General features: G+C 43.9%; 2 protein-coding genes across 2 annotated transcripts; one reads left to right on the top strand and one right to left on the bottom strand.

The window, feature by feature from the left end:
- Window positions 1-1,209: 1,209 nt before the first annotated feature.
- rnf20 (ring finger protein 20, E3 ubiquitin protein ligase) lies at window positions 1,210-14,435 on the bottom strand. Its single transcript, XM_052079959.1, has 22 exons — window positions 14,042-14,435; window positions 13,501-13,687; window positions 13,328-13,396; window positions 13,005-13,103; window positions 12,755-12,902; window positions 10,079-10,264; window positions 9,547-9,662; window positions 9,019-9,165; window positions 8,871-8,945; window positions 8,667-8,786; window positions 8,375-8,554; window positions 8,144-8,279; window positions 7,901-8,022; window positions 7,638-7,797; window positions 5,997-6,297; window positions 5,784-5,901; window positions 5,523-5,672; window positions 4,580-4,792; window positions 4,318-4,443; window positions 3,495-3,635; window positions 2,020-2,124; window positions 1,210-1,794 (listed from the first exon to the last, which is right to left on the bottom strand). Exons 1-22 carry the CDS (start codon window positions 14,167-14,169, stop codon window positions 1,618-1,620), a joined length of 3,204 nt encoding a protein of 1,067 aa, XP_051935919.1. The 5' UTR covers window positions 14,170-14,435; the 3' UTR covers window positions 1,210-1,617.
- Window positions 14,436-15,901: 1,466 nt separating this feature from the next.
- Window positions 15,902-20,405, top strand: aldob (aldolase b, fructose-bisphosphate). Its single transcript, XM_052081159.1, has 9 exons — window positions 15,902-16,070; window positions 17,072-17,184; window positions 17,264-17,475; window positions 18,802-18,856; window positions 18,933-19,093; window positions 19,178-19,261; window positions 19,346-19,520; window positions 19,780-19,979; window positions 20,162-20,405. Exons 2-9 carry the CDS (start codon window positions 17,073-17,075, stop codon window positions 20,255-20,257), a joined length of 1,095 nt encoding a protein of 364 aa, XP_051937119.1. The 5' UTR covers window positions 15,902-16,070; window position 17,072; the 3' UTR covers window positions 20,258-20,405.
- Window positions 20,406-24,188: the final 3,783 nt, after the last annotated feature.

Here is a 24,188-nt window from a genome sequence, read left to right as displayed (position 1 = left end):
GATGTAATTAGACAGCGCTTACGTTTTTTCTTTATAAACGCAACACATTATTTAATTCATTAATATTGCTGGTGAATGCGGAAAGCTTTTTGTAAATACAGTAGTTGCAGTATTAGGGTGACCAAACGTCCTATTTTGCCGGGCATATCCACTTTTTTAATCCCTGTCCGGGCGTTTTCACGAATTTATCAAATTCTGAATTTGATAAATTCGTGAAAACGCCCTTAATTGGTTCTCATGGGACCACATATCATGCGTTTAATTTGACTGCCGTTTTTTATTTTTTTTAATGAGACGCAGTACCCCTTGTCGGTGTATGTGACGTAACCACTAGCGGGGCCACTATCGGTTGAAAAGGCCAAATAAAACCTCAGTCACTCCGCCCCTGAATAACGGTTCGGAGTCGAGGACAGTGACAATATACGATAAAGATAAAAGTGTGCAAAGCTTGCCGGTAAATATCTAATAAAGGTTCTGCTCCGAGAGCTCAAAGCTCCTGTCGACACAGAAAACACCCAAAAAGCTGTATGGGGAGAGTGTTCCTTAATTAATTCTTAGATCCGGGAACACAGAATGGAGAAGAAAACAATTATGAGGAAGAAAACTAAATACTTGCGTTTTTTTTTAATTATGAGACTACAGATTTATTATTTAAGCGGCTCAGATAACGGATGGATGTTTTATTTTCTACCCATACATAGCAGACGCAATATGTTGAAAACACATTGTCATTGTAATAATGGCACATGCTGTGCAGAATGCAAAAGATGTTTAATTCATATGGAATTGTGGGCTTCCATCCAACTTTGACCAATCAGATGCAACTTTAAATGTGCATCACCATCCAAAAAGAGAACATTACCTCGGGGCATTACTAACACAAAGGAATTTATTTTAGAATAGAATACATTCAATTTATTTCTGCATGAAAAAAGGTTGCTTTATTAGATAATAACGATGTAATTACTTTAGGTATATGTTAAATATTGCAATATCTTTGATATTGTAAAATCCAACACCCATATCGCACATTTTCCCAATATAATGCAGTGTTACTTTAAAATCAGAGTTATAAGAGATATTTTAGTATCTCACGGCTGGGTGGGTGTCCTCTTTTTTGGAAATAAAAATATATTTATCCTACAGTAAATCACACTCAAAGTTGCTCTTCATTTGCTTCACACTCCTTGTAAAGCATTTCACAGGGAGAAAGACTCAACTTTCAGTTTAATAATCAGTGGCAACACCTGGTCAATTGCGAAAATGTCAGTAGAGTTTCAGCAGTTTTCAATTAAAAAAAGAAACAGCAACAATTTATACGCACAAACATTACACACCATTAACTTCAATGTGAGAAACCATGGGAATGTTGTTAGTCCGCCCGCGTGCGCGCGTGTTTGTGTGTGTGTGTGTACGCGCGTGTGCGTGAGATACACATACAAAGTAAAAACCTTAAAGCCTCGAGTCCAGGTTGTGGCTGCACACATGTTCTGGAGCAACTTCTCCATGAGAGCCTAACCACAAAAGAGAAGAGAAGGCGCAGTGGCCAGCCTCGCTCTGGGCACCATCTGCACTATACTGCTCGTCCTTGTTCTGCTTCCCATTAAGAACGCAGGCCTAGCCGATGTAAATGCGATGGAAGTCATTGGCTCCGAATGCAGCGTTGCACTTGGGGCATTTCCTCTGGCGTGTGTCGTAGCGTGTCTTGACGCACTCGAAGCAGAAGACGTGGAAGCACTTTGTCAGGACGGCGTCCTTTACCCGGGAGTTGCAACAGGGACACGTGAGACGAGCCTAGGGCGAGGCGGGAGGGATGTCGTGAGACGGTGAGACAAGGGGGATGTTTTGTCCTCAGATGAATGGAAAATTTACTTAATGAGTGGACAGCAATATCTAGGACAGCAAGCGATATGACTAACTGTGTACCGAGTCAGAACAGTACGCTAAACTTGAAAAGATACTGCCAAAAAAATGTGCTAAACCACTTATTGGACAAATATTTTCATGACACCAGCTTACCTTATACTCACTAATTTCTTCATTTAGGATTTCATCTCCGTTGCTAATTTTCTCAGCTGGTTTCTTTGCCTTCTCAATTTTTCTCCTCAGTTTCGAGATGTCCTCCTGAAACAGCAAACATCATGTAAGGAAAGGCATTAAAGGTCAGGTGTGAAGTCATTTTCGGAAATCCCCAATGAAATATTTTTATGCCACAAGTAAATGAAACACGTTAAAATAAAGCATGAAAAAAATATTATTTCATAAATTCGACAAAGTAATCGTTTCCCAAAGTTAGATCCTGACGAGCGTGTGATGTCACTTTAGGGATAACAATAGCTGGGTTCACTATGGAAAATGTACCGAGCCAATCAGAAATCGTTTCGGCTGAGGGGATCCAGGTGTCTGAAGAGTTGGAAGAGGGGGATGTTTGTTGGCAAAATGTATGTTGGACCAAAGGTGTGCGAACCAGATGCACAGGATGTGGAAAATGTGCCAGAGTGGCCTGACATGGAGTGGAGAAGAGACCCATTGGGATTGGAAGAACGGTAAACTATATAGGCTGCGATTATTAGCCTACAGTTATTGTTTGCAATTCGATAAAATCCCGTGCTGTAAATTGTGTGCGACAAGATTACCTACTTGGGCCATGTATTCCCTTTAAGACTGAGAGCATGTGTCATAGTGGGGTGGTGTACTACATTGTCATTGCTAAGGTAGTTCTGTTGCGTTGTTGGCCCTCCACACACTATATCAGATAAGAAAACCTTTATTTGTCCCACAATGGAGAAATTCCCAATTTGCAGCAGCAAAATTATGAAAGGGAGAAGTAGAAGAACGAAAGGTATACAAGTAAATACAAATTATAAAATATAAATATAAGCATATTCAAAATGGGTGAGTGGGCGTGCGTCCAGGTTTTCAGGTAAAAAGATAAAAGAAAATAATGGAGATGAGCCGAAATGCCCATTCTCACCGTAGCTTTGGGGTACAAAAACTCACAAAACAAAGTAGGCAGATAAATATAACAAAAGGACGAAAAGAAACTGAGACAGGGATAGGAGCTGCTGCAAAGGCAGCCACTCTCGCGGCACCATCTTAGAAACATATCGGCAGCATTGCTAGTTGCAAAGCATTATACCGGAGACAAATTCCTTGTGTGTTCTACATACTTGGCCAATAAAGATGATTCTGATTAGAGAGGATTCCATCCATGCCTTCACACACTTTGAATGTTTTCATACATGATTCCATCCGTGTACAGCCAAAGTTTGATTATCACACCTTTTTTTTTTTTTTGCAAATCCATGATTATAAGCACAACGGGTGAGAAAACGGAGGTTTTCGAAGTGCTTGTAACAAAGAACGTTCGTCAACACTGGCGTTGAAATTCATTCGCGTTGAAAGCCAATATGGAAAAGAGGCATGAGTTTATTGCCTCTTAAAAGGTGATGAATCGATGTTGAAAATAGGCCTCGTGTGTCTGTGTGCGCTACCTGTGCTCGCCGGGAGTTAAATGACTCCTTCTCTCTCGAGATGCTATTTTCTACGACCTCCTCTCGGACCACGCCGAGCCTCTGCTGAACCTGCTCCAGCTGAAGTCGAACCTCCTCTGACAACAACGTTGACTCTTGAGCCTGGGGAGACAACAATTTCATCTACATCTACTCTATCTCAGAGGTGTACTCATTTATGTTGAACACTGCAGCTTTGGTTTTGAGATATCATTTATCAGTAAAACATGCCACTAAACACAAAGATTCAATATGCCAAACTAGTTTTTGTAAATCACCGTACGACGTTGATTGTCAAGTCAACAGTATTTATAGAGCACTTTCAAACAGCCATCGCTGCATACAAAGTGCTGTACATGGAGCAATTTAACATTCACAATAAACAGTAAGACAAATCGGTAATAAAAGGCGGTAGAAAGCACCAAACAGTAAAATCAAGAACAAATCTGAGTCATGCTGAGTCGAATGCCAAAGAATACAAGTGAGTTTTGAGGAGGGCTTTAAAGATGGGCAGCGAGGAGGCTTGCCGAATGTTCAGTGGGAGGTCATTCCAGAGAGAGGGACCAGCAACAGAAAAGGCTCGATCCCCTCTGAGCCTCAGTTTAGTTCTTGGTATTACGAATAATGTCTGGTCCGCAGACCTGAGGCGTCGGGGCGGACGAGTTCAGAGAGGTAAGGTGGCGCGAGATTATTCAGAGATTTGAAAACAAATAAGAGGATTGGAACCAATTGTGTTTGTAAATGTGCGACGCTCCTTACTCTCCACAAAAGTGGCCCACAGCCTCCACCGGAAACGAGGTGCTACCTTGCGTTTGTTCATGTCCAGTGCTTGCGTCCTCAGCGTCAATTCCCTCTCAGCAGTGCTGATGGTGCCCTGCAGGAGGCGCTCTTTCTCCTCAAGCTTCCTCACCACCTGCAGCTGAGCATCCACCTAACAATTGTTCCAAAATAAACAAATACATAAAATAAAATTGCATTAAACACACAACACTGGGCAAACAAAAAAAATCTTGTGCGTCAGCATATATTTGGGCTTGTTTTCTTTAAAGGTCAAAGTGGAAACTCACCTGTGTTTTTAAAGTGAGCAGCTGATCCGACAGCTCCTCCTTCTCTTCTTTCAGTAGCTTGTGGATCTGGTTGGACTTGATCCGTTCACTCATCAGCTTGAAGTTGGCATCGTCCTTTTCCCGGAGCTGCTGCATCAAGCGAATGTTCTGTTCCTGCATGTCCTCAAAGGCCTGTCCCGTCACGTCCATCTCACTCAGCAATGCGTCCTCCTCCTGGACAAGGTCGTGAGGGTTTTAGCAATGGTGGAACGGCACCGGTGTCAATTTCAAGGTGCAGGGGCAAGACCAGGCCCACGACCTCATTATATGTGGCTAACTGAACTAAAGTGTGTCTAACTCATGTTTCTTGAGAAATCTGTTTTCTTCTTTTCATTTTGTCAGAAAATTATGATCAAGATTAGCAAGTTTACTTTCAAACAACTATTTCTGCCCCCCCCGCCCCCCCCCCACCAAATCCCTTCTTAACATTAATATAATGTATGCTTATATTTGCCGGCCACAATTGTCCATAACTTCTGACTTCAAATATAGTTGGTTGTAAACAATAGACATTCTTCTCCTCTCCTACTCAGGGGTCCTCACAGCAATCCATCCATCCTCTTCCATCTCTCCCTGTCCTCTGCAGCTCCATTACCAGCATCCTTCCAGTGCTATAGCCATTGTCCCTCCTCTGCACATGCAAACCATCTTAGTCTGACCTCTTGAGCTTTGTCCTCAAACAACAATTAACAATACACAAAACACTAATCACATGTAGGGGGAATCATGTAAATTTCCCCAGTGTGGGAAGAATAAAGGATATCTTATCTTATCATGTGTAATACCGACAATATATATGTAGCCTATAACAATAAATAAATAAACATTAAAAAAAGTCAGATACCCCTGGAAAATACATACCATTGGTTGTGTGCATCCATGCGACAATGATCTGTTCACACACCTGTTTTGCTATAGACAACTTTTTGTTCAGGATGTCGATCTGTTCCTCCACAGAGCGAATCTTTCTTAGGGCCTCCTCGTCAGCCATTTTTTTGCCCTCTCTCCTCTCCCGCTCCTCCAGCTCCCTCAGTCTCTGACGCAGCTCCTCTGACTGGAATGGCCAACAAAAGTAGCACATAAAGCCTCCACACGATTGCCTGAACCAGCCAGGATCTGTGCACGTCATCATAACTGTGTGACTGTGTTGCGGAGGGATAATCACCTCTGACTTGGCCTTCTTCTCCGCTGCCATCAGCTGGACTTTGTCCCTCTGCTCTTTCGGTGCTGATCGATACATGTCTAAGAGCAGCTTCATTTCCCTCTGGGACTCCTGAGCTTTCCTGTATAGTCGAAGTACACGTGACATTACCACACCTATCATGTAATCTATACGTAAAACACTTCTCGTTTTTGCCAAATCACAGACGTGACTCACTTCAGCTCTACCCTGACAATTTTCAACTGCTCCATCTCTTTCCGCTTTGGCCCTCCAGCAGTAGAAAGACGTTCCCCGGATGTCTCGTCGGGTTGGTTGCCAATTGCCAGTTTCTCCTTCTCTTCCTTTATTCCACTACTCTTCGTGCCACTCCGAGTTGGCCTCTCTCTTTCCTTTTCCCTCTCACGGTCTTTCTCCTCTTTCTTAATGGTTTCTTTGTCTTTCTTGTCCTCCTTCTCTTTCTCCTCCTCCTTGATTGTCATCTCAGGTTCGACTCCTGGCTCGGTTTTCACAGAGATGCCTTGAGACACAGATGATCAAACAATTGTGAATGCAAAGAAGTTGTACGGTTTGCAAATTGACCAAGATGCTTGGGAAAACCAAGTCACCTGAGCCACCTTCATGGGTTATGTCGCGTGAGATAGAGTTCCTTACAAGAGTTCAGTGGGGGGGGGGGGGGGGGGTGTTTTGCTTCACATGGCATTTTTCCATCTTTTTGAAACGAAGTAAGGTCACTTATTTAAGGGAAAGTTGATGGCCAAATGACACAATTAGAGATAGATTTCTGTACGTTCTTAAAGAAGTAAGTTTCCCTTGTGACTTTCTTCACGCTTCAGACTTATGACTGATTATTAACCTGTTGTGGTTATGCATGAATAATTCCTGCTGCCAAGTCCGAAAAAGCCGTCTTCCTGGGATTAGAGAAACAATGCTCGATAAACAGTGTCAGGCATGTAACTTTGAAAAAGTAATTAGTTATATTTACAAATTATCCATCCTTTTTCTGATCCGCTTTTTCCTCACTAGGGTCGCAGGGCGTGCTGGAGCCTATCCCAGCTGTCTTCGGGCAGTAGGCGGGAGACACTCTGAACCGGTTGCCAGCCAATCACAGAGTTACAAATTACTTCTTCCAAAAAGTAATTGGGCTCCTAAATCAGTTACTGCCTTGTAAAAGTAATTAGTGACTTAGAAAAGTAATTATGATTATTTTTTTTTTCTATTAAGTTCCATCTCCAGTGCACCCTCCCGCGACCGGGTACAGGACAAGCGGTGTTGAAAATGATGGATGCATACTTCGTTACTCAAAACATAAGAGCGTTAACAATGCCATTATGCTTAAAAGCCGTAATTTCCAACACAAGATAAAGCATTGTCCAGCCTTAGTGAAGATAGTGAGGCTTGACTTCCACAGGTACAAAAGAGACATTCAGAGAGGTATTCGATGTATAACCACCACGGAAACTGCTTTTGCTGGATGGCTGTTGTTCCTACATGCAAAAACATTGAATCATCTTGAATATTATCCAGGTCTTCAAATATTAAGTAATTTTAACTCTATCAAAATTGTTCTATTGTTGCACTGTCTTTCCTGCACTTGTAGAATGTTAGGAGGAATGTTAATGTTTGTTGTAGATTTGTAGGCACACGTTTTTACATGTATGTGACCCAGTTCATGGTAAAAAGTAACTTAAAAAATGCATTTCAAATGTTAAAAGGGTTTTGTATAGTGAGAGGTTGACCTTGTGACTTCATATAGAAAAAATGTTTCAAATCTGAGTAAGTTAAAGGGAGTGTGGAAGGGGTTGTGCTTGACCTGAGAGTTTCTACTGTACACAACAATGGACCAACACTGATAGTTACCAGTGCTGTTTGGTGTAGAAGAGTCAGTATCAGGAGGTTCTAACTTGACCGCTGGCTCTCCTGAGACAGCTGCTGTCGTAGGGGATGTCGTCTCCTCCTTCATGTCCATTTCCGTGCTTGACTGGGTTTGCAGAATGGTACTTCCCTTTGAAATGCGAATCTAGGAGGACAACATCAAATACATTATTTCACCATCATGTCCATCACCATTCGACTTCAAAAGTCATCCAATTTGAAATAAATAATTCCTTTTTGCATCAAACCTGGTTAAGTTCAGCTTGTGTCTCTCTCAATCTCAGCTTGTATTTCACAACTTCTCCCTTCATCTGCTGGTTATGAGTTTGCAGGGTGCTGATCAGATGCCGCATCTCTCTGTTTATTGGGCCTGAGGGAAGTCCCGAGAAACAAGCAAAGTGCATTTCACATCTCTGTCAGCCTTTGCAAAGACTGATGAGCAAAGGCAGTTTGGAGTTCCAAGTCATGTTCCATACTCTTTGACTCCTCACCTGCCTGCTCGTTGGCGGCAAGAGTCTGTTCGAATTCAATACGCAGCATCTCGTACTCCTTCCTAACTTGAGCAAGGGTATCTTCCAGCTGAAATACTTCAGTGCGAACCTTCCTCTGCAGAGTCACCTCATCGTTCTGTACATAATAATGCCGTCAGCGAGGCAGCTCTCATTTTGTATGTACAAACAGACAGAGACACGCAGACAACCAGCCAGCCAGAGCGAGCTTACCTCCATGTGCTCCAGCTGTCGAAGGCGTGCCGTCCTAGTTGTGTTGAGACGGGCCCGTGTCTCGTCCAACTGAGCCTTGAGGATCAGAGACTCGTTATACAGCACAGAAAACTGTGACTGCAGACAGCGATACTCAGAGGTATCCTTCACCATGCCCTCCGCTCGACTCAGCAGCTCAGCCTGAGTGGCAAGAGTACACATTCAGAAGGCAAGAGTTAAAAACCGGCAATGCGGTGAAGCTTTCCATTTGTAAAGATGTCCTCAAAATAATGCAATGGCACTTGAGACACACCTTCATGTTGTTGTTCTCCTGTAACACATTCTGAAGGTCCTGCTGGAGCTTCTGGAGCTCAATGAGACGATTGTCTGCCAGCTCTTGGTTTTCTTCCAGTTCACTGTTCATTTCCTCAAACTGCAGGAGAAGAATGTCGCCAAAACACAAAAAGTGAAAAATCACTGTGCTGAAACAAGTGTTCTTAACTTGTGATATTCCTACCTTTCTTTTGTTGATAGTGATGGTTCCGCATACGCTACTGGCCTCCCCACATACTTTGTAACCTTTGCTGTTCACCTACGGTGCATGAGAGTATGTTTGATTTTTAATTAACAGACATGCTGGCATGCAGCAAAAAAATGTGCCTTACCCTCTCCAGTATCTCACTCATGTGCGCATTGAGGCGATTTTCTCGTCGACGGATCTTCTCCATATCCCACTGAAGCTCTTCACTCAGAACTTGAAGCTCGCTGACACGCTGGTCTGCCTTGTTTGCTGCACGGCCAAGAGCTCGGGACTAGATGGGAGAGGAGGAGAGAAGACATGTATGATGGCTGCCAAATTATTACTACTACACAGGACAAATAGCCACATGATACCAAGAAGCATGAACGTCTCACTGCTAAGGAAGGGCAGACAACAAAAAGAATAATTAAGAGAGGAAAAAATATAAATGTTATGTAGATAAATGTTCATGAGTGATTGTCCAGCAGTATTTTATAGCTTTGTGAATTGTCACGAATGTGGCCTTATTTTTTTTTTAAATCATCTAAACAGGAAAAAAGGCAAACAACTGCTTTATATGATGACTTGAAGCAAAGTTGCTATGACCACAAAAAGGAAGTTTCTCTCATTAAAAAAAAAAGGAAAAACAATATATATTTTATATTATGCCTACCTCACTGGTCATGTGACTATGTTTCTGCTTGAGGTCCTCAGAGAGTTGTTGAAGACGCTCATTTTCACTGGTCAGCAGCATGTTTAATTTGGAAGCGACATGGCACATACTCCCAGCTGAGAAATAACAGCCGCCAACAGTGATTAAGTATGAGTTATTGTATGGTGCTTTGTGCAAGTCACTGAAAACATGTGGTCCTTCATCTATTCAGGTTCACTGGTCAACAGAAAATGTTAATCAAATATGGCTTTATGTGTCCTTAAACATTTTATGACGCTGATTAAAAAAACAAAATACAAAAATGAATCACATCCTTATTTCATATATATACTCCTAGCTATATTACATATTCTAACATTGTATTATTATTATGAAAAGTAAACCTAATATGCAAAAGAAAAACACAAGGGGAGATTCGGACCTAGTGCAAAAAATAAATCATCTACAAAGGTTTACTTTGACCTCTGAATAAAAGATTTGGTAAAAATGTGTTGACCAGCGAAATTATCTCATGTTTCTTTCGTTAACTCACCAACTCCAGAATCCATGTCTGCCTTCAGTTGGTCTACTGTGCTCTTGAGACAATTGTAGATCTCCACAACATGAGTGGCCTGCATTTGACTGGACTGCACCCTCTCCTGGAGCTCGGCTTCCATCTCCTCACTGGTGCTGCTGGCCAGGGTGGCAAGGAAAGAGTTGGATGTTTCACCCTGGTGGCCTGTGTGACAACAGTGGAACGTATCATTATTTTTAGTTTAATGCAATTCAGTCTAGTTCAAACTTAAGGTTCTTGAAAACGACAATTAAAATTGAGGAAAAAAGTTATACTATATAGCAGTGGTCCTCAACTAGAAATGCTGTCGGTCCACTTTTTTTTTTTTTTTTTAATGAGACCAAGGTGCCCATGCACGGTGGTCATGGGGAGCAGGGCTATATGCCCATTTAGCATGGTCTAGCCAAGCTTATACAAATCAACACTCCTCACAACCAACAAATAATGGTGTGCATGAAAATAACAATTATTCACTTTGCCAGTACACAGCAAATAATGAGAGGTATTGTGTTGAGGCAGAAGAACTCTTTTATTTTTTTAAGTTGTGCCTGCTTAATAATAGAAATAGCCCTTTTAGGGAAATAAGACATTTTTTACTTTAACTTTGTTAAACAGTAGTTGTCTTTTTTCCCTTAATTTAACAAAAGCAAAACAAAATACTCATTTCACCAAAATAAATACTAAAAATGAAAACAAAAATATTATTTTCATTTGTACAATTCCCCTTTTCACATCCCCTCTGAAATCATTGAAAAATATATCAGAAGAGGAGTTAAGAACCATTTTAAATACTGACACAAGGGAGCACAGGAATGTGCAGTGCTGTTCTTCCACTAAAGGTGAATGCAATGTCTGAGGCATGCAAATATTATTTGAGGACGCCATTGGGATGATGTTCATTTAACATGTTGCGGTGTTCTGCTGTTAAACAGCTGCAAAGATCCCCGGGTAGACGGGAGCAAAACTGCACACAATCGAAACGTCCCGCGATTTGTCTTGTCTAATTGTCTGTGTGTGGCTCTCCTGTGCTGAAGCTGTGAGCACACTGTGGCGTCGCGCATGCGTCTGGTTCCTGACACAATCATCCATTTTGAATGTGTGACGCTGATGTATGGGCACACCTTAAGTTCAGAGGAGCCAATCAGTGCATCGTTATCGCCGACATGCCCCAGTCTCCAGTTCGTCAAACATTATACACACACAGAGTCGCGCTGCTGCGTCCTTTGCAATACATCTGTTCGTGCACGCAAATAATACAACGGATAATTTTAACAAGCGATCGCGGTAATGCACAGATTATAGTCCAAAAATAGAAAATGTATAACATAAAAATCACTTTATAATTTATTATTTTATACAATTTGCCGAGGGTCCGGACAGAGGAGGCCCGGACAGAGGAGTTCGGCGGTCCGGACAGAGGAGGTCGGCGGTCCGGTCGTGGATCGCGGTCCGCCAGTTGAGGAAGAGGGCTATATAGTGTACAACAGGGGTGCCCATTAGGTAAATCCTGATCTACCGGTAGATCTAAGACAGGTCCCAAGTAGATACGAGGAGTGTCGAGGAGAAAAAAACAAAACAATTTGTGTGTTTTTTGTACATGTTAGTAATATTTTTGTGTTAATGTACGCTGCTCCGGTTTCCTCCCACATTCCAAAAATATGCATGGCAGGCTGAATGAACACTCTAAATTGTCCCTACAACAACAACAACAGTATTTATAGAGCACTTTCGAACAGCCATCGCTGCATACAAAGTGCTGTACATGGAGCGATTTAACATACACAATAAACAGTAAGACGAATCGGTAATAAAGGCGGTGGAAAGCACCAAGCAGTCCCTCGGTGTGAGTGTGAGCGTGGATGGTTGTTCGTCTATGTGTGCCCTGTGATTGGCTGGCAACCGATTCGGGGTGTCCCCCGCCTACTGCCCGGAGATGGCTGGGATGGGCTCCAGCACCCCCCGCGACCCGAGTGAGGATCAAGCGGTACGGAAGATGAATGAATGAATGTACGCTGCACCGTAATCATCCTCAGTCTCATTTTCACACAAAAAAAATTAAATTAAAAAATAAAATGAAGCAGGTAAATCTCGAATTTACGGTGGTGCGTGAGTACGTCACCGGAAGTTGTTTGCGCTCAGCAGTCTGCAATTGCAGCTTGTAATCAGAGCTGTTGCGCTCCATCTTTTATCGTCATTATTCTCATTCAGAGTTTGCTTCATGTACAATTCACCGAGGGCACGGGCAAAGAATAGGAATCTCAGAGGGCCCAGGGAAGCACTTTAAAACTGTACGTGTGAGCTACAATAGTAAACAGGCTGCAAAAGTGCATCGCATGCCTCAGTTTCAGGCCGTTTCTCATCATGGCGTTCATGTGTGCGTGTGTGTGCGCGTGCCGGTAAGGGTAGATCCCGGGAGGTTAGTTGATCGAAAAGTAGATCTTCGGTCCAAAAAGTTTGGGCACCCCTGGTGTACAATATTGTATGTATCATGTATTATTTTGCATGGATGTCTGCTTTTGCAAAAGAAATTATTTTTATTTCCAAAAGCCCACATCTTAACTTCCAGCGGACATTTAATTGAAATTGCTTGCAGAGAATTTTAGGTCGAACACATAATGTTGTACAAAATTCATTCTACATTTCTTTTCCCATTACCTCTGTCCTTGGCCCTCTCCTGATTGGAGTCTCCATCAGGTTCAGGGGTTTCCGGTTTCAGGTTCCTACCCTCTCCCGTTGGAGACTTCTCTGGTTCACTTGGCGATTGGTCATACAATCTGACGAACATCTTAATATTTTCATCGAACTGAAAGCAAGGGCAGATGACACCTTGATATTTTGTGGACATCCTTTAAGGTGCTTAAGTCAGTATTTTTTGTTTCGTCTTTCGATTTCACAAAGTGTTCACCTGGTTCCAGTATCTATTGAGGATAAGCAGACTTGCGTCATCTGTGGCCTGGCGGGTCTCTAATCTCTCGATTCGCTCTCGCAATTCATCTTCAATCCCCTGCAAAGCAGCAAGCCCGAAAATAAACTCTTCAGTAAAACAACAAAAAATAGTCACCATTGGTTGCTTACTACTTTTCAAGACACATTGTAGGATACACTGAGGGCATAGATGATAATTTATACTGTAATGCACATCGCAAATGCACTGCAAAATTTTGGATCAATGGTGGTTCCGAACTCAGCCACGAGTTCTGGTTTGTGCAAAAAGCTTATAAAACGCACCTGTCTTTGATCTAAAGATTCGCCTAGTTTCCGGTTCTTAGCCTGGAGAGCTTTTATATCCTGTTCTTCCTGAAAGACACATGAAAGTACATTACTAATGAACACCCACACAAATAAACTGTCTTTTAAGTTATCCATAATGAAGACAGAGAGAGAATAATACACAAACTGACCGAGTTAGAGACCCCTCCCAGTTTGATGACCGTCTCCACTGCTGTGCTTCCACCTGCAGCTGCCGCACTTATACCGGGACCTCCGTCCTCTCCATCCCGCTCTCTCCGCTTCTCTAGTTGCACACCAAAGGTTGAGGTAGGGCCACTGGGGTCTGCAGGACGCTTCTGCCCGGACATTCCGAGACGCCTGTAAAAACACAAGACACGTAGTGGTCTAATGGTGAGAGATTTTCTTCTGCCCTGTGTGTATGCTTCTTCGGTTACTAATAAGCAACAAATGAGTGTTCAAAGGTGGCTATCAGGGCCGGCATATAAAGTCGAACAAAATTGAATGACACACAATAGATAGACAAACATACAAAGTTCTCGCTTGTATCTTAAGCCCACATTAGCATCAGGCTACCGTGGTACCAATGTTAGCCACAAGCTAACAGGATCACTAACGTACCGATTGAAGTGTAACGGTCTTTTCCAAACACTAAATTTACCGCTTCATGTTATTGTGTACAACTCGACCAAAGGTTGTCGTAAAAAGGCTTACCTCTTTTTAATGGGGGGGATCTGAAATGAAATGTGAAATCTAATTCGCAAATATTGATACTGCGGCTTCTTTACTCTCGGAAGCGGAAGCTGCAGCGAATCATCAACAGCGAATTGCAAGTGCGCCATCTGGTGCCACGGAGCGATTTAACATGTCTTCGCACGTTCAGAATGGGAACTAAAGTTGAAGCAGTGTTTTAACGACAAAAAGCCAAACGCTCACCATCATTCAAAAATGCCGCACAAACTATGCATACGGTACTAATAATGATCTGTGTGGTGGCCATGGCAGAGTATTTATTTGTTCTGGCTGGCTGTCTTGGATAGATGAATTGACTGACTGACACATCGGTGAGCAGCAAATATATAATGATTTGGCAATCAGCATAGTGTTTAGGAATCACTGCCAAACAAGGCTACTGCATTACTGCTGTATCCATTTTATGGTGTCAGAATATTCTCTATTCACTATAAAGGGATGTCGGTAGAGTACGGTTCTATTATCTGTGGATATTCTGACATCGTTTTTTACAGGCGGATAAGGACTGAACCCTGGCACAAAGCGCGAAAATTCCATTATTATTAGAATTGCAAAAGTTCAACAAGATTTAAAGCGTCAACATGCCATCAGATTCAAGACACAATAGTTTTCTTTGGTATTTTTCTGTCTGTTGACTCCAACAATGAACTGCCCTTTTGCCCCTCTTTTTTCCCCAGTCCTTATATAAAAGCGACTCATGGACCATTGACTGAACATTGATCAGCAAGACTGAATGGTGGAGTGCACCCAGTACAGAGTCCATGTTGTGTAAAAACTGGATCTGTAGTGTCAACAGCTTGTTCAGGACGTGTTTGGTGGGCAGTGACGAATGGCAGATGCAAAGCTTTCAACTCAAAACAACTTCCACAAGTAGAATAGAAACTTAATTTCACTTCAAAACTGAACTAGAACTAGAATGGACAAAAATATTGTGACGTATGGACTGGAAATTGGGAGGGGTGGAGTTATATTTTTCATGACTGATAGTGCTCTATAAAGACTCACAGAGTGTGTCTGTGCGAATTTCTTTCCATTCATTCAGAGTAATATTTGTGAAGTCGGATCTTTGTTGTTGATGATTACCGGTAGATGTGAAGTTCCACACAAAACTAATCCAAGAATTCCTTTGCATTCATGCGTTGCGGTACAATTTTGCTGCAAAGAAAAGGGCCTTCCCTGACGCTCAGACAAACTGTCCATACAACTGTCCATCACATCTAAACTGTGAGGCCAACAAACTGCTGAGGGATTAATTAGTTTAATGTAACAGATACGAGAATTAGGTGGTGGAATGTATTTCAGTACTTTTGACAGTGTTTAGGTTAGCAGAGAAGACCTTGTTGGACTCGGTGGCTCACCTTCAGTCCATAAAACGTACAGTATTAGTGCGCATTGACGTTTAAATGAGCTATGTTATATAGTGGATACGTAATCACACAGCCGTAAGTGCTGCTTGTGCTCAAATGCATAATGCCCACGTTAACGTTTTCTGCTGCCCTAGCTCATTGTAGAAGTTCAGTTCAGTTTCATAATAATAACAATAAATAGTTGTGTAGTCTGCGGGACTAAAGACTAAAGAGGGACTAAAGAGCGGAAACAGCATGGCGAATTTAATGAGTACAGCAGACCAAAATAGCCACAACTACAATGCATCCACAACGCAATTTCCTGCATCTCCACAAGCGGAGAATCCTGTATTGCGACATTGGCACATACTAGCGTCAACTTATTGCTCTGTTGACACATTATGTTCCCGTTTGATTGTTTTAACGCTTGCCTGGACTGTCCCCGAAGTCCACAAAGGAGCATGATTGATGTCTCTTAACGCCGCCCATGTCTATCCGCTTTGGGCCAATTGCATTTCCGGGGTGGCCGCACGCCCCGCCACATCACATCGGGTGCGCCTCCTCCTCACGCTTAAATTCACCTTTGGGCGCTCCATTCTGCCTTCACTTTGAGTGATTCCACGTCACATCGGTGCTCCTGTCAAGTAAGTGTTCCATTTTTACTCTTCTATATTTGTGCATAGAGTGGGGTGGACAGAGGCGAGGGTGTTTTTTCATGAAATTCAGCATGCATTTTTAACCGCAGTATTTCTCTGCGGTTTAGTTTCCAAAACTTGCTCGACGAGTTCTGTGTGCTTGTGCAAGCTGGATCTTGTGGATATTTCGTTAACCGAGTACTGTATCGTGAGCATGATTGAAACATGCAAATCACGTGAATTAGTGCAAGAAAAGTGCAAGCTGTTGTCTGTACAGCCTCTGAGATGTACTTAAGTACCGGTACAATCGTAGATGTTATATATATTCTTTTTTACTATCAGTCCTATACAAGAGCCATTTTGATAAGGAAATACAAATGTTTTCATTTCATTGCCAGAAACTGCTGTTTTGTATTTTTTGGTCTGACACAAAGACACCAAGCATTGACCACCAACTATTTTTTGAGCCGATAACGCAAGACTTGTTGGTGGCTTAAATATGGCCATCGATGGGAAATCAGTTCGTCTTCTCTGAATCATTTGTGTTGTCGTTGTAACCGCTCCCCTGGTTCACGTCCAGCATGTCACTACTGGCCCTGTTTTTCCTCCTCATAAGATTCCAAGATCTCAACTGAGGTTCACCATTTTCTATTTGTCCTTTTTATGTCGGTCGTGACACACATATTTCTTATGAAGGGATTGAAAGTATAAATCTTTCAAATGTAGGGAGGAAGAGGTATAAATCAGTCATCACAAAATGACATATTCAAGCAAAGTACCTCAATAAAATCTACTTTTGAACAGGATTGAGCTATTTCTACTTGGTTACTTCCCATCAAGGGCTGCACATTTGGGAGGAAAAAAGTATTGACGTTGAATGAAAACAAACATTTACAGAGGTGATGTAAGAGAGGCCCGCAATTAGGCAGAGAAAAAAATACATCTTCCTCATACTTTCTGAATAGCCTGGCTTGCTCACTTCTTAAATAACCAGTTTGTCCCCTCTCCAGGATGACTCAGCAATTTCCATCCCTCTCTCCGGAGCAGAAGAAGGAGCTCTCGGAAATCGCCCAGAGGATTGTGGCCCCGGGAAAAGGAATCCTGGCCGCAGATGAGTCAACCGGTTAGTTCAAATGAGAGCAAGAGTCATTAAAAAAAAAAAAGCTGTGAGTCAATCATTGATTATTCTTCTTACCTTCAAGGCACCATGGGAAAGCGTCTCCAGAAGATCAATGTGGAGAACAACGAGGAAAACCGTCGTTGCTTCCGCGACCTCCTCTTCACATCCGCTGACCCCGTCCCTAACGCCATAGGAGGGGTCATCCTGTTCCACGAAACGCTCTACCAGAAGTCAGACAACGGAAAGCCCTTTCCACAAGTCATCAAAGAAAGGGGCATTGTTGTGGGCATCAAGGTGAGTGGACAAAGCTCTCACGAATCTTTTTACGTGTAGCGGTGTCGATGGCTTGTGATGGGTGGTGGTTTGACTTTCACCGATATATGTATGCAATTTTTAAAAGGGGAGAAAATAATAGAGTACCAACTAAGGCTGCAACACTGAATGGAATACAGTAACTCCAATGATTTGATTGCAAGCAAAGCTGAAGCAAAATCTCAGCCCCATGGAAATTTTGGCACACACACTGTCACTGCGTTATAGTAGTAAATTGCCATGACGGCAAGCCAAAACTGAGAATTTGCAAAGTATGGAACCATTTCACACCTAATTAAAAAAATAAAAGGCAACATGCACCACAACAGCGTGTCTACAATCATCCACAAAGGCACGTATTCATTTTAGCCAATTTAATATAGCCTGCCATTGCAAGTTAGAATTAAATGTAATGCCTCTGCAGACAGTCGAGCACAGCAACATCCACATTTTCAATTGCTTCATTAAACAAACAACACACCGTAAGCACATTCATTATCTGCAGCCGCCAATGGCCACAGCTCTCAAGTCACTTATCACGCAGACGGTCAGACAAGGCCAGGTCCCACCTTCAAACATCATACACATTCAAAGTCACATACTACATTAGAAGGGGAGGATCATGCACTGAACTAGAGAAAAATAGTACAAACCTCCATGCACATCTTAGTTTTTACGACTGAAAAAATTAATTCAGCTGATTATTTGATGGGTTAATTGACAGAATACTTTATTAAAAAATATTGGACTCACTGATCATTGCAGTTGTTGCTAGACTAGGAAAATGACAAGTCTCTACATTTTAAGTCGCTAGCAGCCAAGACAACAACAACAGGTGAAGCACAATTGTCCCATGAGATAATGAAAAACTTGACTTGATGCCAATCATGTCCATTTAATGACAGACAGTGACAGGAATTAAAGGAAAAGGGAAGTCAGATTTTAGACATTTTGATTTGTATTTGGACTGATTTTCCAATTGAGTCATTCATTCAAAGAGGGAACAACACAACCTAATGAGACACTACAGCTTACCTGTACCATTTTAGCCCTGTAGTTAGTGTGGAGTGCAATAATAGATTAGTGTAGATGCTACAGCAGGTGTTTAATAGGTGTACCATCATAGTCACTGATTTGGCCCGAGACACTTTTCTGTGTGTGTGGTTTACATTCGGACCTTGTAGATGTATTCCCTTCTGTAGATAATTCATTGAAGGACAGAGATGCACTCTATCTGTCTGACTGTGAGGCACAGCTCACCTTTCATCAGCCCTTATTTTGAAAGTTAATGACAGCTTCCTCCTTCAGGTGGACAAAGGCACAGCTGGTCTGAATGGAACCGATGGAGAGACAACCACACAAGGTAAAAATGATCCCAGTTGCGTCTTCGTCACGAAATATCTTCAGATGACTATGATCCTTTTTCTGTTTCTCCGCAGGTCTTGATGGCCTCTCAGAGCGCTGTGCCCAGTACAAGAAGGACGGCTGTGACTTTGCCAAGTGGAGATGTGTGCTCAAGATCTCAGACAGCTGCCCCACACCTCTTGCCATTGCCGAGAATGCCAACGTGTTGGCTAGATATGCCAGCATCTGTCAACAGGTTGGCATCGCCCACTCTCGTCGCTGTGCATGTGGTGTTTGTCTTCCTTGGAGGATATAATTCAAACATATTATCTTTGATTAGAATGGACTGGTGCCTATCGTGGAGCCTGAGATTCTTCCCGATGGAACCCATGACCTGCAGAGATGCCAGTATGTCACAGAAAAGGTGGGAAAGCCATCTGTTGTATACTTTTAAATGAGCAAATGTTTCCCCCTAAAATAGAATATTGAAAAGTATGCGTCTCCTCAGGTTCTGGCTGCTGTGTACAAGGCTCTGTCTGATCATCACGTCTACCTGGAGGGAACACTGCTGAAGCCCAACATGGTCACTGCTGGACACTCCTGCACCAAGAGGTTCACACCTCAGGAGGTCGCCATGGCTACGGTGACTGCTCTGAGGCGCACAGTGCCAGCCGCTGTGCCGGGTGAGCATTTTGTGTGAAGACACACACTCGGACAATGTTTCCCAAAACATCTCACAACACGCCACCAACAAATGGAGCAAAGACTGGGTACACAAGTTTTTCATGTACTGTACCTTCTGCCATGAGTATTTATTGTTCTTCTTGTCACTGTATCTCGCTAGTATAGAGAGTTAAAGATACATTTGTAGTTAATTTTTGACAGTACATAAGGAGCGACTCACTGCATCATTTGTCAACATCACTTCCTGTGACCTTGCAGGCATCTGCTTCTTGTCTGGGGGCCAGAGTGAGGAAGAGGCCTCGCTCAACTTGAACGCCATCAACCAAGTGCCGCTCAATCGCCCCTGGAGGCTCACCTTCTCATATGGCCGTGCGCTGCAGGCGTCCACTCTTGCAGCCTGGCAAGGAAAAGCTGCCAACAAAGCCACTGCACAAGAAGTTTTCTGCAAAAGGGCCATGGTAAGCTTCAGCGACAACGAGGGGCTCGCCAGGGGGGGGCGGGGGGGTCGAGTAAACACACGTGGGAGTATTAACCCACTCTTATCACCCAACTTTATTATGACTGGTAAATGATTTGTCAGAAGCTGTTTGTTCCGTAATGTTGCACAGGTAACATGGCTGATGATTAACTCTCTCCTCAGATCAACGGCCTGGCTGCTAAAGGAGAGTACAAGGCCACAGGCTCGGCCGACCAGGCCTCCATGCAGTCTCTGTACACAACCAACTATGTCTATTAAATGCTCTGACCTCAAGTGATGATGCACTAAGACCAAATATGGATGACCTGAAAACACCTCTGAACAATGGACGTCATCGAGAGGAAAGATTGCCATATTACATTGAACTGCTGCCTTCTTAAAGAAATAAATTAAGTGACCAAATGAATTTTTGTTTGTTTGTTTTTAAATTTACATGGGGTTTTTTTTTACCACTCATGAGGGCAATGGATGTTGTCTGTTTTGGTAAAAAAAAAAAAAAAAGTATAGTCTGTTCTAAAAGACCTTGAACACGTTTGAATATGCTTCCAGCTAACTTGCATAATAGAAGCCACTGGTCTAATTTCCGACCATCAAAAGTTATTGAATTGGGCCTAATTAAGAAATTCTACCTTGACAATGGTTCAGATCTTTAATAATAAATATTGCAGTTTTAGAATTTCATCTGCATTATCGATGCAAAACAAATGATTTGTTATGGTACTTGTAATTTATAAATGCATCCAATTTGCTGTGTGTATAAAGTGCTGAAAGCTACTGTGCAAAATATGAATGCCAGTCAAATTTAACATCTATTGCATGATGTGAAACTAAACATAAGTGCTCCATAGACACATTTTACAAATAGACATTTGGCACATTCACATGCAGGCAAATTATCTTCTGGTTGTGTCAAAGAGAAAAATACCCACAAGTTTCTGGCCCTTCACACATACTGGTACTTTACATTGAAGCTGTCATGATGCTGCCTTTGGCCATACTGCTGTGAAATAAAGTAGGAATGCAAGACAAAAGTGGCGTGATCAATTAAAAAAAGGTTCCTCTTCTGTTGGCTACACTGTTTTACTACATTGTACCTGGGCCTTCAGTGGGTTAACTGATTTAAGCCACCTCTAGTCCACCACCATCATTTGCAATTCAAGTCGCCATCAGTGCATAAAACAGTCGAGAACAGTGTTGCATATATTCATTATATGAGGCAGTTGAGGATCAATATTTATCAAAAGTGACGAAAACATTTTAAAGTGTGAATCAAATACGGTATGTCATACTCAATAAGACATTATGAAATATATTACATGTACAAATAGGTACAGAAGTATTTTGCGAGGCAAACATGGCTTGCTCAGGTCAACCAATCAGAGGACTAAAAAATACTGTTGTTATTGTGGGCCAGTTAGCAGCAGGAGGAATTTTAAAGCGGATTGGTTAAAGATACACTATAATACTGTATGTAACGTGCACTAGTTTGCACTAGTGATTTTAAAGGCTCTGGGCAGATGCAAAATATAATCACATGAATGAACTCATCGTTAAATGAATAACTCAACAGTGTCATCAAAGAAAGGTCTTGGCTTTGTAAAAGTAAAATAGAGATACTGTACATCATGCAGTATTGGAACCTGTTAGATTTTGAAAGTAACTCAATATGTGTGTGTGTGTGTCCATCCATCCATCCATCTTCTACCGCTTATCCGGGGCCGGGTCGCGGGGGCAACAGCTTTAGCAGGGAAGCCCAGACTTCCCTCTCCCTAGCTACTTCTTCCAGCTCTCCCCGGGGGATCCCGAGGCGTTCCCAGGCCAGCTGGGTGTCATAGTCTCTCCAGCGTGTCCTGGGTCTTCCTCGGGGTCTCCTCCCGGTGGGACATGCCCGTAACACCTCACCAGGGAGGTGTTCAGGAGGCATCCGAATCAGATGCCCAAGCCACCTCATCTGGCTCCTCTCGATGTGGAGGAGAAGCGGCTCGACTCGGAGCCCCTCCCGGATGACCGAGCTTCTCACCTTATCTCTAAGGGAGAGCCCGGACACCCTGCGGAGAAAACTCATTTCGGCCGCTTGTATCCGGGATCTCGTTCTTTCGGTCACGACCCATAGCTCGTGACCATAGATGAGGGTTGGAACGTAGATCGACCGGTAAATTGAGAGCTTCGCCCTTTGGCTCAGCTCCTTCTTCACCACGACAGACCGATACAACGTCCGCATCACAGCAGACGCTGCACCGATCCGCCTGTCGATCTCCCGCTCCCTCCTACCCTCACTCGTGAACAAGACCCCAAGATACTTGAACTCCTCCACTTGGGGTAAGATCTCCTCCCCGACCCGGAGGGGGCACTCCACCCTTTTCCGACTGAGGACCATGGTTTCAGATTTGAAGGTGCTGATTTTCATCCCAACCGCTTCACACTCGGCTGCGAAACGCTCCAGTGAGAGTTGGAGAGCCCCGTTTGAAGGAGCCAACAGCACCACATCATCTGCAAAAAGCAGGGATGCAATACTGAGGCCCCCAAAACGGACCCCCTCAACGCTTCGGCTGCGCCTAGAGATTCTGTCCATGAAGGTTATGAACAGAATCGGTGACAAAGGGCAGCCTTGGCGGAGTCCTACCCTCACTGGGAACGATTCCGACTTACTGCCGGCAATGCGAACCAAACTCTGACATCGGTGGTATAGTGACCGAACAGCCCGTATCAGGGGGTTCGGTACCCCATACCCACGAAGCACCCCCCACAGAACTCCCCGAGGGACACGGTCAAACGCCTTCTCCAAGTCCACAAAACACATGTAGACTGGTTGGGCGAATTCCCACATACCCTCGAGAACCCTGCTAAGGGTGTAGAGCTGGTCCACTGTTCCACGGCCGGGACTAAAACCACACTGCTCCTCCTCAATCTGAGGCTCGACTTCCCGACGGACCCTCCTCTCCAGCACCCCTGAATAGACCTTACCAGGGAGGCTGAGGAGTGTGATCCCTCTGTAGTTGGAACACACCCTACGGTCCCCCTTTTTAAAAAGAGGGACTACCACCCCGGTCTGCCAATCCAGAGGCACTCTCCCTGTTGATCATGCGATGTTGCAGAGGCGTGTCAACCAGGACAGCCCCACAACATCCAGAGCCTTGAGGAACTCCGGGCGGATCTCATCCACCCCTGGGGCCTTGCCACCGAGGAGCTTTTTAACCACATCGGTGACTTCAACCACAGAGATTGGAGAGCACACCCCAGAGTCCCCAGGCTCTGCTTCCTCCAAGGAAGGCGTGTTGGTGGAGTTGAGGAGGTCTTCGAAGTACTCTGCCCACCGGTTCACAACGTCCCGAGTCGAAGTCAGCAGCGCCCCATCCCCACTGTACACAGTGTTAGTGGTGCACTGCTTCCCCCTCCTGAGACGTCGGATGGTGGACCAGAATTTCCTCGAAGCCGTCCGGAAGTCGGCTTCCATGGCCTCACCGAACTCTTCCCATGCTCGGGTTTTTGCCTCGGCGACCACCAAGGCTGCGTTCCGCTTGGCCAGTCGATACCCGTCAGCTGCCTCTGGGGTCCCACAGGCCATAAAGGCTCGATAGGACTCCTTCTTCAGCTTGACGGCATCCCTTACTGCTGCTGTCCACCAGCGAGTACGAGGGTTGCCGCCACGACAGGCACCAACCACCTTACGGCCACAACTCAGATTGGCCGCCTCAACAATAGAGGCACAGAACATGGTCCACTCGGACTCAATGTCCCCCGCCTCCCCCGGAACATGGGAAAAGCTCTGTCGGAGGTGGGAGTTGAAACTCCTTCTGACAGGGGATTCCGCCAGACGGTCCCAACAAACCCTCACAATACGTTTGGGTCTGCCAGGACGGACCGGCATCTTCCCCCACCATCGGAGCCTACTCACCACCAGGTGGTGATCAGTTGACAGCTCCGCCCCTCTCTTCACCCGAGTGTCCAGAACATGCGGCCGCAAATCCGATGACACGACCACAAGGTCGATCATGGAACTACGGCCTAGGGTGTTCTGGTGCCAAGTGCACATGTGGACACCCTTATGTTTGAACAAGGTGTTTGTTATGGACAGTCCATGACGAGCACAGAAGTCCAATAACAAAACACCACTCGAGTTCTGATCGGGGGGGCCGTTCCCCCCAATCACGCCCCTCCAGGTCTCACTGCCATTGCCCACGTGAGAATT

This window comes from Hippocampus zosterae, chromosome 1 (assembly GCF_025434085.1).
Source record: "Hippocampus zosterae strain Florida chromosome 1, ASM2543408v3, whole genome shotgun sequence".
Lineage (NCBI taxonomy): Eukaryota > Metazoa > Chordata > Actinopteri > Syngnathiformes > Syngnathidae > Hippocampus > Hippocampus zosterae.
This window is presented reverse-complemented; position numbering and strand designations above follow the sequence as displayed.

Excerpts from the sequence above, each read along its gene's own strand:
- rnf20 (XM_052079959.1), bottom strand. The coding sequence starts at position 14,169 with ATGGCGCACTTGCAATTCGCTGTTGATGATTCGCTGCAGCTTCCGCTT. Across the intron at positions 9,166-9,546 it reads ATAGTCACATGACCAGTGAG|TCCCGAGCTCTTGGCCGTGC; the intron begins GTAGGCATAATA and ends TCTCCCATCTAG. Across the intron at positions 4,444-4,579 it reads TGCTCACTTTAAAAACACAG|GTGGATGCTCAGCTGCAGGT; the intron begins GTGAGTTTCCAC and ends AACAATTGTTAG.
- aldob (XM_052081159.1), top strand. The coding sequence starts at position 17,073 with ATGACTCAGCAATTTCCATCCCTCTCTCCGGAGCAGAAGAAGGAGCTC. Across the intron at positions 17,185-17,263 it reads GGCCGCAGATGAGTCAACCG|GCACCATGGGAAAGCGTCTC; the intron begins GTTAGTTCAAAT and ends CTTACCTTCAAG. Across the intron at positions 19,980-20,161 it reads TTTTCTGCAAAAGGGCCATG|ATCAACGGCCTGGCTGCTAA; the intron begins GTAAGCTTCAGC and ends CTCTCTCCTCAG.